The 16,196-nt window shown below is 36.2% G+C and overlaps 1 protein-coding gene across 2 annotated transcripts; it reads left to right on the top strand.

Moving 5' to 3' along the window:
- The first annotated feature begins 621 nt into the window (after positions 1-621).
- On the top strand, positions 622-14,120 carry LOC139157153 (p53 apoptosis effector related to PMP-22-like). 2 transcript variants are annotated; one of them, XR_011557433.1, is made up of 4 exons: positions 622-988; positions 7,855-7,998; positions 11,174-11,634; positions 12,202-14,002. XR_011557433.1 is itself a non-coding variant. In XM_070733602.1 (3 exons), exons 1-3 carry the CDS (start codon positions 775-777, stop codon positions 11,383-11,385), a joined length of 570 nt encoding a protein of 189 aa, XP_070589703.1. In that variant the 5' UTR covers positions 673-774; the 3' UTR covers positions 11,386-14,120. The 2 variants fall into 2 exon arrangements, 1 of the variants encoding a protein (XP_070589703.1); XM_070733602.1 differs by having other exon boundaries at positions 673-988; positions 11,174-14,120.
- Positions 14,121-16,196: the final 2,076 nt, after the last annotated feature.

Below are 16,196 nucleotides of genomic sequence, written 5' to 3'. Positions count from 1 at the left end.
TGTAAACAATATGACTTTAGTAAACGGATTGTCGAAGCGTGGAACTCATTACCGGACTCTGTAGTATCATCCCCTAACCCCCAACATTTTACCCTTAGACTATCCACGGTTGACCTCTCCAGATTCCTAAGAGGTCAGTAAGGGGAGTACATAAGCGCACTAGAGTGTCCTATAGTCTCTCCTCTATCTTGTATTTCTTCTCTACTATATCCTTTATAACCTTCATTGTGTATTATTGTGCATTGGACAAAATAAATAATTTTTTTTAAAAAAAATTCACAACCCGTTTTTTAAGCACTTGGCCTTAAGAAATACTCCTAATTACCCTAACTTACTACTTTACCTACAGATACTCCGGGATATACTGTATATCCATTCACTTAGGAGCGTTATTTTTCGGGAGTTGTAGTTGTTGCTCGCCTTTCATCGCCGGCAGCTGACAGAACCGCACCTCAGGATACGCCTGCTACTACCTCCCCGTTGAGAAAGAGTTAAAAGCTCGGGAGGTTGCTTGGAATCCAGGTTTGTTTATCATCAGTTTCTCTCCCTCGCCCGACTGGTTCTTCCAGCAGCAGCAGCAGCAGCCAGCCGGCTCTCTGCGCCCGGAATCTAGGCGGAGCCACCCTTCGAACCTTTGCCCGCCGCTTAAAAAGCGCAGCGCCTTTGCCTCCGCCTTCTCCCAGGCGCAAAGCCCGGCCCGAGGATATTTGGCCTTAAAGGGGAACCCTCAAGTCGCGCTTCCTGCTTTTCTCTCCCCGTTTCCTCGTCTGCAAAATGTTCAGGTGCGGCCTGGCCTGCTGGAGGTGCAGATGGCTCCTGCCCCTTCTCTTGGGGATAGCCATCATCTTCGGCATCATTGCCTTGGCTGGCAAAGGGTGGCTGGAGTCGGCCGAATCCCCCTACGTGCGTAAAGCCTGGTTGTGGTGGGACTGCAAAAAAAACAACCCCGACGACGCGAGGTGGATATGCGATTCGATCATGAACTACAGTAAGTTTTGGCGGCAAAGCGGCGGTTGCATTGTTTTAAACCCAACAGGGAATTTTCGCTTTACAGTATTCGGTCGATGTGGGGCGGAGGAGGGCTGCGTTGGTGCAAAGGTCGGAATGGAATCGAAAAACGGTGGCCGGGAAGAAACTTTTCCCGGGAAACCACAGTCTGCAAAGGGCTTTGCCCAGGTTCACATTAAAGGGAACACACACACACACACACACACACACAGCTCAAAAAATAATAATAAAGGGAGCCCTTAAATAACACAATATAACTCCCAAGTAAATCAAACTTCTGTGAAATCAAACTGTCCACTTAAGAAGCAACACTGATTGATAATCAATTTCACATGCTGTTGTGCACATTCAACTTCCTACAGAACAAAGTTTTCAATGAGAATATTTCATTCAGATCTAGGATGTGTTATTTGAATGTTCCCTTTATTTTTTTGAGCAGTACTGTACAGTATATATTATACAGGCCTTGCTTGGAAACAAATTATGTCAGTCTCGCTTTTTATGCAAACCTTATAGGCTGGTGAGAAACAGGTAATGGAACAGAAACTCGACTGTTCTCTGCTCACAACTTATTTCCTCTTTTTGCAAAACTGATAGCCGGGTCAGAAAGAGGTAATGGAACAGAAACCCGGAGTGCCATTCACAAAAGAGGAGTTAAATCCTCTTTGGAATGGAAGTGGATCGCTTTTGAATAAAGCGAGATGTAAGGGGAGATAGAGGGGTAAAATTTTATTTAATTATTAGATCCTCCCCTCACAACAGAATACCCTATGCAACTAGACTTCCAATCCTAGGTTTAGAAAGCTTAGAACTCCATCGCCTTCAACAGGACCTAAGCATAGCCCATAAAATCATCTGCTACAACATCCTTCCTGTCCACTACTTCAGCTTCAACTACAACAACACACAAGCACACAACAGAGACAAACTTAAAGTAAACAGCTCCAGACTCGACTGCAGGAAATACAACTTTAGTAATTGAGTACTGTAGTTGATGCATGGAACTCACTACCTGACTCTGTAGTATCATCACATAACCCCCAAAACTTTACCCTTAGACGATCCACTGTTGACCTCTCCCGATTTCTATAAGGTCAGTAAGGGGCACGCAGAAGTGAACCAGCATGCCTTCTGTCCCTTGTCCTAATGTTTCTCTCTTACTAGTATCATGTATATAAATATTGTTATATCTTTGTATACCACCAATACCACCAATGCTTTTGTTTGACAAAAACAAATTTAAAAAAATAGAGTTGGAAGGGACCTTGCAGGTCATCTAGTCCAACCCACCCACCCTCAAAGCAGGAATCCTTATACCATTTTGGACAAATGACAGTTCAATTTCCTCTTGAAAGTTACACGTTTTGGAGAGCTCACTTGTGACTTTCAAGGGGAGATTGGACTGCCATTTGTCCAAAGGCAGACAACTACGCCTTCATTATAGATCTATGGAGGATTTTAAGACGCAACGAGGCGAATTGCAACATCGATCGAAAAATCATTCATTGAAACTAGTTTGAAAGACTGGTTTGATCAAACTGGTTGCCACACCTTTTTACTCATCCAAACTTGACGAGCTTTGCTCAATGTTCAATGCACAGAAGGCGAGTCTCTGACTGACTGCACTTCTTCATAAATCCCCACCTTCCTAGTCAGAGCTGGAGAAGCAAATGGCCTTTTGTGTTTTCAGAGAGGGTGGGAGAGCAACTTTGCCCTGACTTGCTGATTGTAACTTGATCAGCCTGTAATCTCTGTTTTGTTTTGTTTTAAACTGAGCTGGAATAGGGGAAGATCTGCAGCACTTTGCAAGCCTTGTGTAGTTAAGGGGAAAAACATACCCAGAAGTTAACACATTACCATAGTAGTCTTCCTGTGATACATTATTTCCTCAGGTTGCTGCCTCCAGAAATGTTGGAGTTGCAATTATGAAGGTTTTCAGACAGCAAAGTATACTTGGGATCCTGAAACATCTGGAGGGTGCCAATTATAGAAGATTGTGTGTGTAAAATGGTGCCCTGAGAACTAATGGAATAACAGCACATTGGGAGTTGCAGAAGCAGAGTAACTGCTTACAAGCGTGTCTTTTAGAGATGTTTTTTTAAAACTGTTGGTAGTCACTGCTTTTTTCCCTTTAATTGGAAAAGTCAAAGTGACAATTGCATTTGTTCCTCTATATAAAGAATAGGTATAATTTATTCTTCAAATGCAAGTTATTTCGCTTGTGTATTTCTTAAAATATAATAGAAATAAATGTTTTTCTAATTTTTATCTATACTTAACTATTGTCTTGACAAAAAAAATAGAGAATCCTTTATTTAAGCAATATAAATTACATAAATTGAGGAGTCCGATCTACTAAAGGAAATAAATATATATTTTCCCCATGAACCCATTAAAATGGGTTCATTAACTATATAGAGGGATTCTTGGGACAGCTGAGTGTACCTCTCAGACTTGTTTTGTAGGTAAAATAGAGAGAGACCTTTACAGAAGCCATCTTAAACGTCTGGTGGAAAGTTGAGATAACATATACAGTATTGTGCTGTTAGTCATAGTTGATAATTTTGTGAGGAGTGCCTAAAAATTATGGAATGAATCCAAGTGTTCCTTTTATCCTTCCCAAACAAGTTATCAGCTACATAGAAGTTTCTGGAATCAAATTTGTCTTAACTGTAAAACAAAATAAACACAAAAATTTTGACGTAAAACGGATGCATGAAAATGTAGGCAAACAAAAATTATTATCCAAACTTCTTTTGTGTTCAAGGCAGATTTGATAATTGAGGTCAGTGCAATTATGATAGTAAAATCTGCCCTAATTTAGATGTGTTTAAAAATATAGTTTAACTGCTTACAAGTTGTGTATGTTTGGGCTCTCCTAACATTATTAGCTTTCAAACTGGGACAAATCTAAGATTTAGAATTGAGAGGTTCAGTGATTCAATTTGGAAGCAAAAAAATTAAATCAAGGAGATTTTCTATACTTGGGTACATGGAAAGTATTTTAACATAGATTTATTTATTTATTTAAATTTAGATTTTTGTGAGGGAAGCCAAACTGCCATTTCAGTTGTGGAATTTTTTTTAAAACACACAGTGCTTAAACTTTGTCCTTTCTTACACCGCTTTTTGTAAAGAATATTTAGATAGAAAGATGATGATACATTCAACATGGACTGGGAATGGAATGAACATTAAATTTGGTATTATTATGGTGTTTGCTGCATGCAAGCTAGCTAAAATTAATGTGTCACAATAAATTAGTCAATTGGTAAGGTTATTGCAAAATTTCAGCAATTACCTGAATGAAAAACTTGCTTATGATTTGTCTCAATTTTTTAAAACATAAGAGGTAGACTTAATACCTATAATGATGTTACTTAGATTAAAAATGACATGTAACCCATACATTGGTTTTTATTCCATCCTTTTCCTTAAAAGGAAGCTACCTTGTAGAAAGATCCCTTGTTATTGGCAGATTTTCATTGGGCACAAATTCATATTCAAGATTGTACTTGTTAAGTATTAATGTTGCACAAAATACAGAAAAGAGCCACTCCCTATGCATTGGGGAGGAAAGCATTCTTTGTATGGAATGATAATTAAATTGCAAAGTTTGTAATTCAGATTTGCTTCAAGATTAAACTAGATGTAACATGGAGTCCTATATCTTTTCCATTTTTTTTTTTGCATTAAAGAATAGCTCCTCCCCAAAAGCTGTTTGTCACAGAAATTCTAATGTAGGAAGAAGGAATACATGAGGGATAAGCCTTTTATTTTTAATACAGTGGCTGTCCTTTTAGGGGGAAAATAGAAAAAAAACTACAATCACTTTTTCCTGTAGAATGAAAGGGATATAGATTTGTAATGGTATCCCATCCCATCCTATCCATCGCTTGACACTTTCTAGGCACAAGATAGATAAAGAAATACATGTATATTCATTTTTCCTTCTGTTTCTCTGGTCTTCTAGAGCAGATTTGTTTGGAAAACTGAACAATTATGACCCTTACATGGATTTTCCCTCAAATAAAACAGATTGCATTCAGAGCCACCTCTTCCGTCTTTTAACAATTGTCAAAAGTTTCATCAATAACACTAATTGCTAATTGAAGCGTCCCTGGTCCTATTAGAGCTTGTTTGTTTTCTGATGGTACGCTGATGATGTTGCAAGATTTGGTAATGAAACGTCTGCAAGAAAACAACCAATCTCAGAGAGCACCAAGGACCCCTCATTTCAAATCTGAGCTATAAATATCCTCTGCTATTGCTAATTGCTTTTTAAAATGTGCAATTGTCAGAGCCGCATCAGAACCCTAACAACTAAAATCCAGATTATAAAATGAAATTGTAATTAACTGTTGACTGAATTTTACAGGAGAGATGTCATCATAAATTTTTCTAATCACCTTTAAGAGCAGGCGTAAATAATCTGACTTGGTCTATTTTACACTGTAAAAAATCATTTCTTAGAGTCATTATACAGTAGCTGTAAATGATGTTTGCCCAGCCAAAAATCATAGGTAGGGGATTAGGAATAAACTATAAAATCTCTCTCTCTATTACCGTATGTTTTTTCTTTCCATACCGGCTAACACTACCTTTAATTTTAATTCTGATTTTAAAAACTGCTTTCTTTCTTTTTTCCTTTCATGTGCAAAACTATTGAACCATTGAATGTGAAAGGGGGTCAAATATAAATAAGGATTTTTCACTGAAAAAAGTACAATACTGTATAGGATGATAAACATTTTCAGATGATAAACATTTTCAGTAAGAAATTAGAGATTTCTGATAGAGATGACAACAGATTAAATACTATTTAGCAAAATGAAAAAAATATGATTTAAATAAATTAGATATGGTGATCTGAGAAAATATTAAGATTGGTCCCTCAAGAAATAGGAATGAGAAGTATGGCACCAAATAAAGGCTATACATGGTACCTCTGCCTAAGGACACCTCTACTTACGAACTATTTTAGATAAGAACCAGGTGTTCAATATTTTTTTTGCCTCTTCTCAAGAACCATTTTCCACTTACAAACCTGAGCCTCCGAAACTGTAAGGGGAAAAGGCAGGAAGAAGCCTCTGTGGGGCCTCTCTAGGAATCTCCTGGGAGGAAACAGGGCCTCCCTGTGGTTTCCCCAATCACACACATTATTTGCTTTTACATTGATTCCTATGTGAAAAATTGCTTCTTCTTCTTACAAACATTTCTACTTAAGAACCTGGTCATGAAATGAATTAAGTTTGTAAGTAGGGGTACCACTGTATTTGACATTGAGGTAATCAAGTGGTTAAAACCCTGGATTTAAGATTTAATGGCTGCATGGGCAGGTTAATTCAATTAAATTTAATTGGTCAACAAATATTGTATTCACTTTTGAGTGCTACAGGTCAAAAAGGATAGTGACAATTGTTTCTTATAATGGAGGATAATAAACAGTGGGTTAATCCAAGAATCTATAATCAATACTTGTAGTATTGAAGATCAATACTTGTAGTAAATCATTGAGTACTATGATTTATTCATAAATGTTTTGGAAGTGACCTAATTGTCTGAGGATCAAGTAGAGAAACTAGAAAATCCCCAAAGAATGTCTTCAAATCTGGAGGGTGAACAAATTTAATGTAAAATATTACATATGGAAGGTTTAAAAAATGTTACATTTACATTTGTAAGGTTGTAAACAAGGGATCACTAACACACAGAGAGAGTTATTGGGATTATGATGGATAACAATGTTGGTTTAGTGCAGTCTTCCCCATGAGAATTATCCTGAATTTAATGCAGTCTTCCCCATGATAATTATATCCTGAATTCTCTGATATAATGAAGAAAGCTGGGATGAAGTCCACTGGTCTAGAAGATGAAGGGGTTATGATTGCTGTGGAAAGTAACGTCCATATTGGGAATTGTTAGGGGAAAGAACCAATGTACAGTTTTATTGCATTTGTGCTAATCAGAAGTATAACTTAGAGCAGAAATGTAAAGTTTTGATTCATTGACTATGGAAACTATTTGAAATATTGCATATAGTGCTGTATGAACACCATTTTTTAAAAGATACTGAGATACAAAACTAGATCTTAACTATGAAAATCATTTGCTTGTTTTGTTGTTTTGTATATTTATCTAATTGTATTTTGTTCAATAAGCTATAGCTAAGTAAATCATGTCTTGGCACTAGGCCACAGGAGGGGAAAAAAGCAAGAGCAGAAGCAAAATATTTAGGTGGAAAGGATATATTATTTAGGCTTTTTAATTTAGGAAAAAGTCTGATTGAAAAGAGAAATTAGAGACACATTAAGCTAAACTGTGCTAGTGTGTTGAGATGCTGGACTTGGACCGTATCTCAATCATTTTAGCAGTTTAGCTTGATGTGTCTGATTTCAGTCCCCTTTTGACTGTGTAGATTAATATATTGTTTTAAAAATGCATAGAGAAAGCTGTTAGTAGAAGATAATCAACCAAATCCAGGCATACCTGAATTCATTAACTATAGAAACTATTTGAAATATTGCATATAGTGCTGTATGAACCCCAATTCTGAAAAGGCACTAAGTCTTAACTTTGAAAGTTATTTGCTTGTTTTGTATACTTATAATATACTTATAATATTTATATAATATATAAAACTGTCTATTCTTTGTAGAGATTTGCAGTTGTGTCAGATGAAAAGAAAGATCACAATGTTTAATAGATAATGCCTTTAACTAAAAAAACAAGATTCTGCTTAGTGCCTTTAATCAATATTTTTCTAAGCTTACATTTAACTAATGCAAAATTTATATATTTACATATAAGGTATATATGTTTATTTTCTTTTTTTCCCATCCAAAGGTTGGGGCAAAGCTACTGCTGCTACATATCTTGTCGGTTTTATCATCCTCTGCATTTGCTTCGCCTTAGCAATCATAGCATTTTCCATTGATATACTGCGGTTTAACTTTGTTCGAGGAATCGGCGGCTTGCTCTTCGTTGTTGGTAAGCCTGTAAATGAAATAATTGATTTTTCTGTTTGTGACTTTCCCAAAATATGATTCTCTTTAGAATATGTTTTATAAAAAGCTTTAATTTCTTGGCTCTTGGCTCCTTTTGTACAACTTTTCTTAGATTTCATATTAGCAGCAAATAACTGTCCAGGTTCAATCAGGTCTCAGTTAGCTTTCTTAATTAAATCAAACCAGCATTAAGCTACCATTTAGTTTCTCATTTGCCACTCCCAATTTTATTTTTTAATAGGCAAATACTGTATCTTCCATTTTTTGAGAAACTTTTATATATATTTTTAGAACATTACTGTATTATTATACCTGTATTATCAAAGATATTCCACATGAGCTTTTATTTGCATAAATTTGTAATTCAGGGTGTCCAAACCTGGAAATCAGGGAACTATCAGAGAAATTGGCGGTTCAGGAAATATCAGGGAATTATCAAGGAATTCATGAAAAAAATTGAATAAATCATGGGGAAAAACAAACTGTATTAAAATGATTAAAAGTCAGGGGGAAATCATGTAAAAACAACAACAATGGATTGCGCTGCCTGGCAGAGTCAAGCAAAAATGAGCATAACTGTGGCAACAACTTGCTTCCTCAGCTACCAAAATTTCTCCATAGCTTAGCCGTTTGGTATGAGATCATCTATGACCACGCCTTAATTTAGATTGCAAGTTACAGGGAAATGTCAGGGTAATATCAGAGAATTTCAAAATGCTTTCCCCAGGACATCCTGTAATTGCATTAATTTGCAAAAATATATTTAACACTTTAATATATATACCCTTCTATATTGTGGTCACAATATAACTTAATCTCTTCAAAATATTTAACAAAAAAGCTCCAAGGTTTACATGTAGCAAGTTAGTTATGATTGAACCATAGCTAGCATAAGTATCATTGATAAAACTTCAAACAATTTGGTTTCTATAGTTTGGGTTTATTGTCTTGTACGAATTTAGGGTGATTAGTGAAGCATAGTTTATAGTGAAACTTTATCCAATCATGATTTATTCAGAAACCATGAGTGTAGTATAGAAACTGAACTAGACACTTCAACTGGGTCTCACATCCATCAGTATTTTTATTAGTGATTTGGAGGAGATGGTGGAAGGTAGGCCAGCCAGAGTTGCTGAAGATAGAATTAGGCATGCCTGCTGGTATCCTTAAAGATGAAAGCACAAATCAAAATTATTTTAATAGATTAAGTCAAATTGAGCAGGTTTTGGGAAGGCTGCAGGATGCAGTCGAGTAGGATAGTCAGTTTTCTGTCTTATTTTGCCATACATGGGGCATTGAGAGTGGGAATAGGAAAGGCAAAACACTGCTATTCCTACACTTCGCCCTACTTCCAAACACAACATCCAAAAAGGTGCCTCACAGTTTTGAAGAGCCGGGGTGACGCAGTAGAGTGCAGCATTGCAGCTAACTGCTAGCTGTAGTTCAGGAGTTCAAATCGCACCACTGGCTAAAGGTTGACTCAGCCTTCCATCCCTTCCGAGGTGGGTAAAATGAGGACTCAGATTGTTTGAGGCAATATGCTAATTCTGTAAACGGCTTAGAGAGGGCTATAAAAGCACTATGAAGTGGTATATAAGTCTAAATGCTATTAAAGAACTGCCCATGGATTCCCCACCCCCACCCCCGCCGGCCCTCCAGGGTAGAAAGCGGAGTTGGAAACAAAAGAATAAAATTGAGCAGAAGAAAATGCAGTTTGCCACAAGAAAAAAAAATCAGATATGCACAGGAGAAACCTAGTTTAATAATATTGTATGGGGGAAAAAAATGAAATTGCAGTTGATCGTACTTGACTGCACAGAGTCAAACATGATTTTAAGTTGCATTAATAGAAACATAATTTCCAAACCAGAGGTTATGAATTCCACTCTATTCAGCATTAGTCATAATCATTCTTGAACATCTGGCCAATTTTGGGTGCCATAATTGAAGAAGTAGATTTTGATAAATTTACGCAGTTTCAAAGAGGGCCCCACATGATTATAGAATTGAACATTTCTATACACATGAAACACTAAATATATTAACTTTCTGCCACAAGAATAGCAGAAAATTCCCAAATGTATTTGGAGGATTTGCTAGCAATCATCAAGCATCTGAGAATTTTACATAGCAAATAGTCATGATTTTTATTATCCCAAAGTGTAAGATGTTTAACAATGTTCTGAAGTTACAGGGAGGCAAGTTCCAATGGAAAGTTAGGGGAAAACTTAAAAGAAATGATTGGACAGTGAAATTTAGTTGTACTAGATTCTTGTTTTGACAAGGATTATATCTAATGGCTCCTAATTCTGTGATGATGTGAATAACAAGTGTATCACATTAATATTCATTTGTCTGATTGTTATACACAATAACATAGGGATGCTTCATACATTGTGTGTGGTGGATGTTTTCTCATGATTAAGAAATTATTTTACAAGTTATCAACAATATTCGTGTTGATAGTAAATAATTGTGTTGAAAGTCAGTAGTAAATTTTTTTCCCACGTGTTTGGCAAACAGACTTGAAAAATCTAATTATTGGAATTATTAGAAAAATCTAATTATTGGTAAGACCATTTATTAATCTTACCTACAGAGGTAAGGCACCTACATTGAATGTTAAAGTTCAGTTATCTCTCTTGTGCAAGATGATTCTCCCTAGCTTAGATTGCCACTCCATTTTGTGAGATAGCATGCAGAGAAAGAATGTTGAAACTGTAGAGATTTAATTAAGATATTTAATATCTATGTATATAAATGATTATAATTACGGTAGATACTCTGGTGTCTTGTACTATATCAACGGTATCTCATTATTCAATTTGTAAAGCCATCCATCTCAACAAGTCATTGGGCAACAAATATATGAAATAAAAAATACAATTGCAACATATTGTCACAATGTAATAATTGAAATGCATGGCAGCCAACGAAATAGCCCAGTCAAAAAACACTAATGCAGCAGGAATATGATTCCCTTCATACAATTGAGACCCCAATTCTGGGCACAATGAAAAGTCTTTAGGATGTTACCAAATACTATCAGGGTTGGGACCATCCTAATCTCTTCTAATGTAAATATAGAGTTTGCTGCAAATTTCTGTGTGGTGTGAGATTTTATTTAATGCCTTTCTTTCCTCCTTGTTTCCATCCAGCTGCCTTCCAGATCTTAGGCTTGGTTATCTACCCAGTGAAATACACCGACGAGGTTATATTGACGGGAAGCAACATGTTCAGCTGGGCTTATGGTTTTGGTTGGGCAAGTACCATCATTGTGATAGGATGTGCCTTCTTTTTCTGCTGTCTTCCCAATTGGGAAGATGAAGTCCTGGGTAACATAAAACCCTATAGGCATGATGCCATTTAACCAGTTTGAGGTGGACTGTATTATAGAAGATACTTTTAGAAAATAAAGCAATATTGTTTCTGACATAGGGGTTTTTGTCCTTTTGTTTGAATAACAGTTTGTTTTTTAGATATTCCCATTTTCAGACTTATTTTATTAAGAGAGAGATTGCATTCTGAATTTTGTTAAGTAATGATAATCCCTTTCAGGTAAAGTTTTGGTGAGATGATTTATTCCAAGATAATATTTTACTGAATAAATACAGATACAGTAATACCTTGTCTTACAAACTTAATTGGTTCCGGGATGAGGTTCTTAAGGTGAAAAGTTTGTAAGATGAAACAATGTGTCCCATAGGAATCAATGGAAAAGTGATTAATGCGTGCAAGCCCAAAATTCACCCCTTTTGCCAGCCAAAGTGCCCGATTTTGCGCTGCTGGGATTTCCCTGTGGCTCCCCTCCATGTGAAACCCCACCTCTGGACCTCTGTGTTTTTGCGATGCTGGGAAACCCCACCACTGGACTTCCGTTGCCAGCAAAGCACCTGTTTTTGCGCTGCTGGGATTCCCCTGCTGGGATTCCCCTGCAGCATCACAAAAACACAGAAGTCCAAAGGTGGGGTTTTCCATGGAGGGGAGCCTCAGGGAAATCCCAGCAGCACAAAAATGGGTGCTTCGCTGGCAACGGAAGTCCGGAGGCGGGGCATCCCAGCGGCGGCGGTGGGTTTGTAAGGTGAAAATAGTTTGTAAGAAAAGGCAAAAAAATCTTAAACCCCGGGTTTGTATCTCGAAAAGTTTGTATGACGAGGCGTTTGTAAGACGAGGTATCACTGTATAGGAGAATTCTTTTAAAACTATCCCAACAATTTTAAGCATTTTGTTTTAGGCTGTGGTTCAAAATCCTTATCCAAGTATGAATTAATAAAAGAATGTTTGAAAATGTAGTTATTTATATATTCAGTATGCAATCTTTTAAGCGTTAGATTCTGTTATTTTACTGGCATTTCTGTTATAGTAATGCTTCACAGGTTATTTGATACTAAACAAATTAATACTATAGTCTTCTCTGTGTGCAGGTTTCCCATATTAAAGAATTTATGTTACAACTTCCTTTCCCCCCATTACTGTATGTTTCTAGACAAAGTTAGGTCTGTTCCATTCAGACAATTAGTGTAGAGTAGTTTTTTCTTAACATTTATATATTGAATGTGTCTCATAGATTGAAATTAGGGAGAAGATACAATTTTAGAGTTATACTTTTCAATTTCCTTTGTCCTCAATATCTGACAATTTTATTCTCAGTATATAGATTTAAAGCAAAAAAACCAAAACAATCCCCCAATCCAAATAACTATTAGATGGCAAACTTGCTAGGCGAAAAAACAAAGCTGGTTTATTGGATAAGTGCAGTTAGAAGGTGCTTCTCTGCTGCCCATCTTCTCACCCAGTGGTGGGTTTCACTTTTGCCAGCAGTTTGGGAGCGCCCGACGCTTCTGCACATGTGCAGAACAGTGATGATGTCCGGGTGGGTGGAGCCTCCCACCTCTGCTACCACCATTTCACCCAAACCAAGTTTTAAAAACTGAAATATATGGAATGCTTGTATGCTGCAAAACAAAATGCCATGACATATTTATTTGCAAGAATATCTATGGATCTCACATAGAGTCCCCAGAGTGTTCCAAAATATAAGTGGTACTCGTGGGTGTAAATTTAGCAAGAGAAAGGCCATGAAAAATTGCAACGGTGCAAAACAGTGGTGAAATGGGTAGGGAGTTAGGGGGAATAATCATATCACATTGACTTTTTGAAGAATTTCTGTGAGTTGCTGCCTAGTTGTCAACACACCTTGTGGTAGCCACTGTGAAAGATGATATTGCAGTCAGAATGTCTGGATTCCTACAGAACATATTCAGAATCCCAACATTATAAATGTTTAGTCAGCAATGGGACACAGACATCAGTCATTCTTAATCTTAAATTAACATAGAGAAGATTGCAGAGAATTTAATATCATTAATCTGCATAGGAAAATTAAATAATCACCAAAAATATTGGATAGAATCTATGACATGAGTATGTGAAAACTTTAATTTACATTAAGATATTTTAATGTCATTAAATCCATTGTTAACCTGACAGACCTCTGAATGTATGTTACTAAAAAAAAGGTTATTACAATATATTTTGTATCTTTCAATAGAAGCTTATTTTGTATTTGCAGAAATATTGTATATTCTAATGTATAATTTCAGATATGACTGTTTTTGTATGTTTACAATTATTCACAAAGGTAATCGGCCCACTACTGCATGAGTTAGTTAATAAAATTTGCTTAAAATTCAGAAGAAATTCATTATATGAATCCACATTGTTTAAAGTTGTGTGTACTTTAAACCACTGCATTGTGATGGAACATTGGTCTTATGAAATATTGCCTATGTGCTCTGTAAATATTGCAATTTACAATTGAAGACAGAAATCTTCCATCCATTTTTATGGAAATAGGTCCATTGCCTTTAATAGAATTTGCTTTTTCTGGATAAATAAAAGTAGGACTGGTTTGATAACAGTGACGTTTTTAAAGAAACGAATCGAATAAACAGTGTAACCAATTTAATAAAGATATTTAATTCATACATCTGAGGTTCCTTAAACTCATGTTTACTTGCATCATCAGCTGAAGGGCAAACCCCAGCTATTATTAATAATCTATCATTTTGTGAATAATAAATGAGTAGCAAACATTAGTTCAAAGCAGTGGTAAAACCCTTTTTTTTTACTACTGGTTCTGTGGGCATGGCTCGGTGGGTGTGGCTTTCTGGGCATGGCAGGAGAGGGATGCTGCAAAATCTCCATTCTCACCCCAATCCATGGGAAAGACATTGCAAAATCCCCATTCCAGGGGGAGGAATATTGCAAAATCTCCATTCCCAGCCCACTCCAGGGCCAGCCAGAGGTGGTATTTGCTCAAAATGTCAACTACCAGTTCTCCAGAACCTGCTGGATTTCACACCTGATTCAAAGGACCATGTTTACATTTTGCTATGGTAGAATAAGTAGAGTTTCCTAATGTTCTAGCATCCAAGAAGACAAAGTCAAATATTCCTAAATGTGTACATATATTCCAGCATTTTAGAGTCAAATATTTAAACAGGCATTTGAAGTCTACATGTTGTATCTCTATTAAAAAAATTGTATCTCTATTAAATAAATAATAGTCAAAGCAATGGAAACTGCAGTTTAATGTTTCCAAATGTAAAATAATGCACTTGGGAAAAAGGAATCCTCAATCTGAGTATTGTATTGGCAGTTCTGTGTTAGCAAAAACTTCAAAAGAAAAGGATTTAGGGGTAGTGATTTCTGACAGTCTCAAAATGGGTGAGCAGTGTGGTCGGGCGGTAGGAAAAACAAGTAGGATGCTTGGCTGCATAGCTAGAGGTATAACAAGCAGGAAGAGGGAGATTGTGATCCCGCTATATAGAGCGCTGGTGAGACCACATTTGGAGTACTGTGTTCAGTTCTGGAGACCTCACCTACAAAAAGATATTGACAAAATTGAAGGGGTCCAAAGACGGGCTACAAGAATGGTGGAAGGTCTTAAGCATAAAACGTAACAGGAAAGACTTAATGAACTCAATCTGTATAGTCTGGAGGACAGAAGGAAAAGTGAGGACATGATCGAAACATTTAAATATGTCTAAGGGTTAAATAAGGTTCAGGAGGGAAGTGTTTTTAATAGGAAAGTGAACACAAGAACAAGGAGACACAATCTGAAGTTAGTTGGGGGAAAGATCAAAAGCAACATGAGAAAATATTATTTTACTGAAAGAGTAGTAGATCCTTGGAACAAACTTCCAGCAGACATGGTTGGTAAATCCATAGTAACTGAATTTAAACATGCCTGGGATAAACATATATCCATCCTAAGATAAAAATACAGGAAATAGTATAAGGGCAGACTAGATGGATCATGAGATCTTTTTCTGCTGTCAATCTTCTATGTTTCTAAATTATATTGAGAATATACTGGTGAAAAGTTTTAATCGTTTGGAGCATTAGTTGTAAGCTCGTGTTCTAGCCTATTTGAAGTAGGACTAGATAAAATGCCTTACCCAGTTTTGTCAAGAAATTATAAATCTACTTCAGCAATCTTTTTACCTGTCTATAATTTTCCAGTTTTGTTGAATAAAAGAATACTGTAATTCAATTGTTTTAAATGAGATTTTATTATAATCCCCCTTTAAAAAAGAAAACACATCTTTCTTCTTGGTGACATGACAACTTATTTCCTGAAAGAAGATGAGAAATCCCTTAATTAAAGTATAATGTTTACATAAAATATGTGTTCAAATTCTGAATTACTAGACATCTACCTTCAAAATCCACATTCATCACTCCAGCTGTGCAGACTTTCAATTATATAGAATGTAATCTATCCAGGTAGGTTTTTTATTTTACTGATAACAGAAAAATAACTCTTAAAAATAATTTAAATTGGTCAAATTTATTATCTGTCTTTATAGCCTTCCTTCTTTCAGTGAAACCGAGAACAACACACATTTCTTCCATATTTGGCGTATTAAACACTTGAGTAATCAATATTATCCATGGCTGAACAGAGATTTTAATTTTGATGAGTATTCAGATCTTGATATCATACCAGGTATTGGTTAAAAATAAACTAATGTAGTTTCAAATATAAAGTGGTACCTCTTCTTACGAACGCCTCTACTAACGAACTTTTCAAGATACAAACCCGGTGTTTAAGATTTTTTTGCCTCTTCTTCCGTTGGCAGCCGAAGCGCCTTAGTCTCCCCTCGCTGGGAATCC

Source organism: Erythrolamprus reginae, chromosome 1 (assembly GCF_031021105.1).
Source record: "Erythrolamprus reginae isolate rEryReg1 chromosome 1, rEryReg1.hap1, whole genome shotgun sequence".
NCBI classification, from domain to species: Eukaryota; Metazoa; Chordata; class Lepidosauria; order Squamata; family Dipsadidae; genus Erythrolamprus; species Erythrolamprus reginae.
The sequence above is the reverse complement of the archived record's forward strand: the minus strand, read 5'-3'. Positions and strand labels throughout refer to the sequence as shown.

Bases quoted from the DNA above. Each gene is read 5' to 3' on its own strand.
- LOC139157153 (XM_070733602.1), top strand. From the start codon at position 775: ATGTTCAGGTGCGGCCTGGCCTGCTGGAGGTGCAGATGGCTCCTGCCC. The intron at 989-7,854 runs GTAAGTTTTGGC...TCCCATCCAAAG, and splicing joins CGATTCGATCATGAACTACA to GTTGGGGCAAAGCTACTGCT. The intron at 7,999-11,173 runs GTAAGCCTGTAA...GTTTCCATCCAG, and splicing joins CGGCTTGCTCTTCGTTGTTG to CTGCCTTCCAGATCTTAGGC.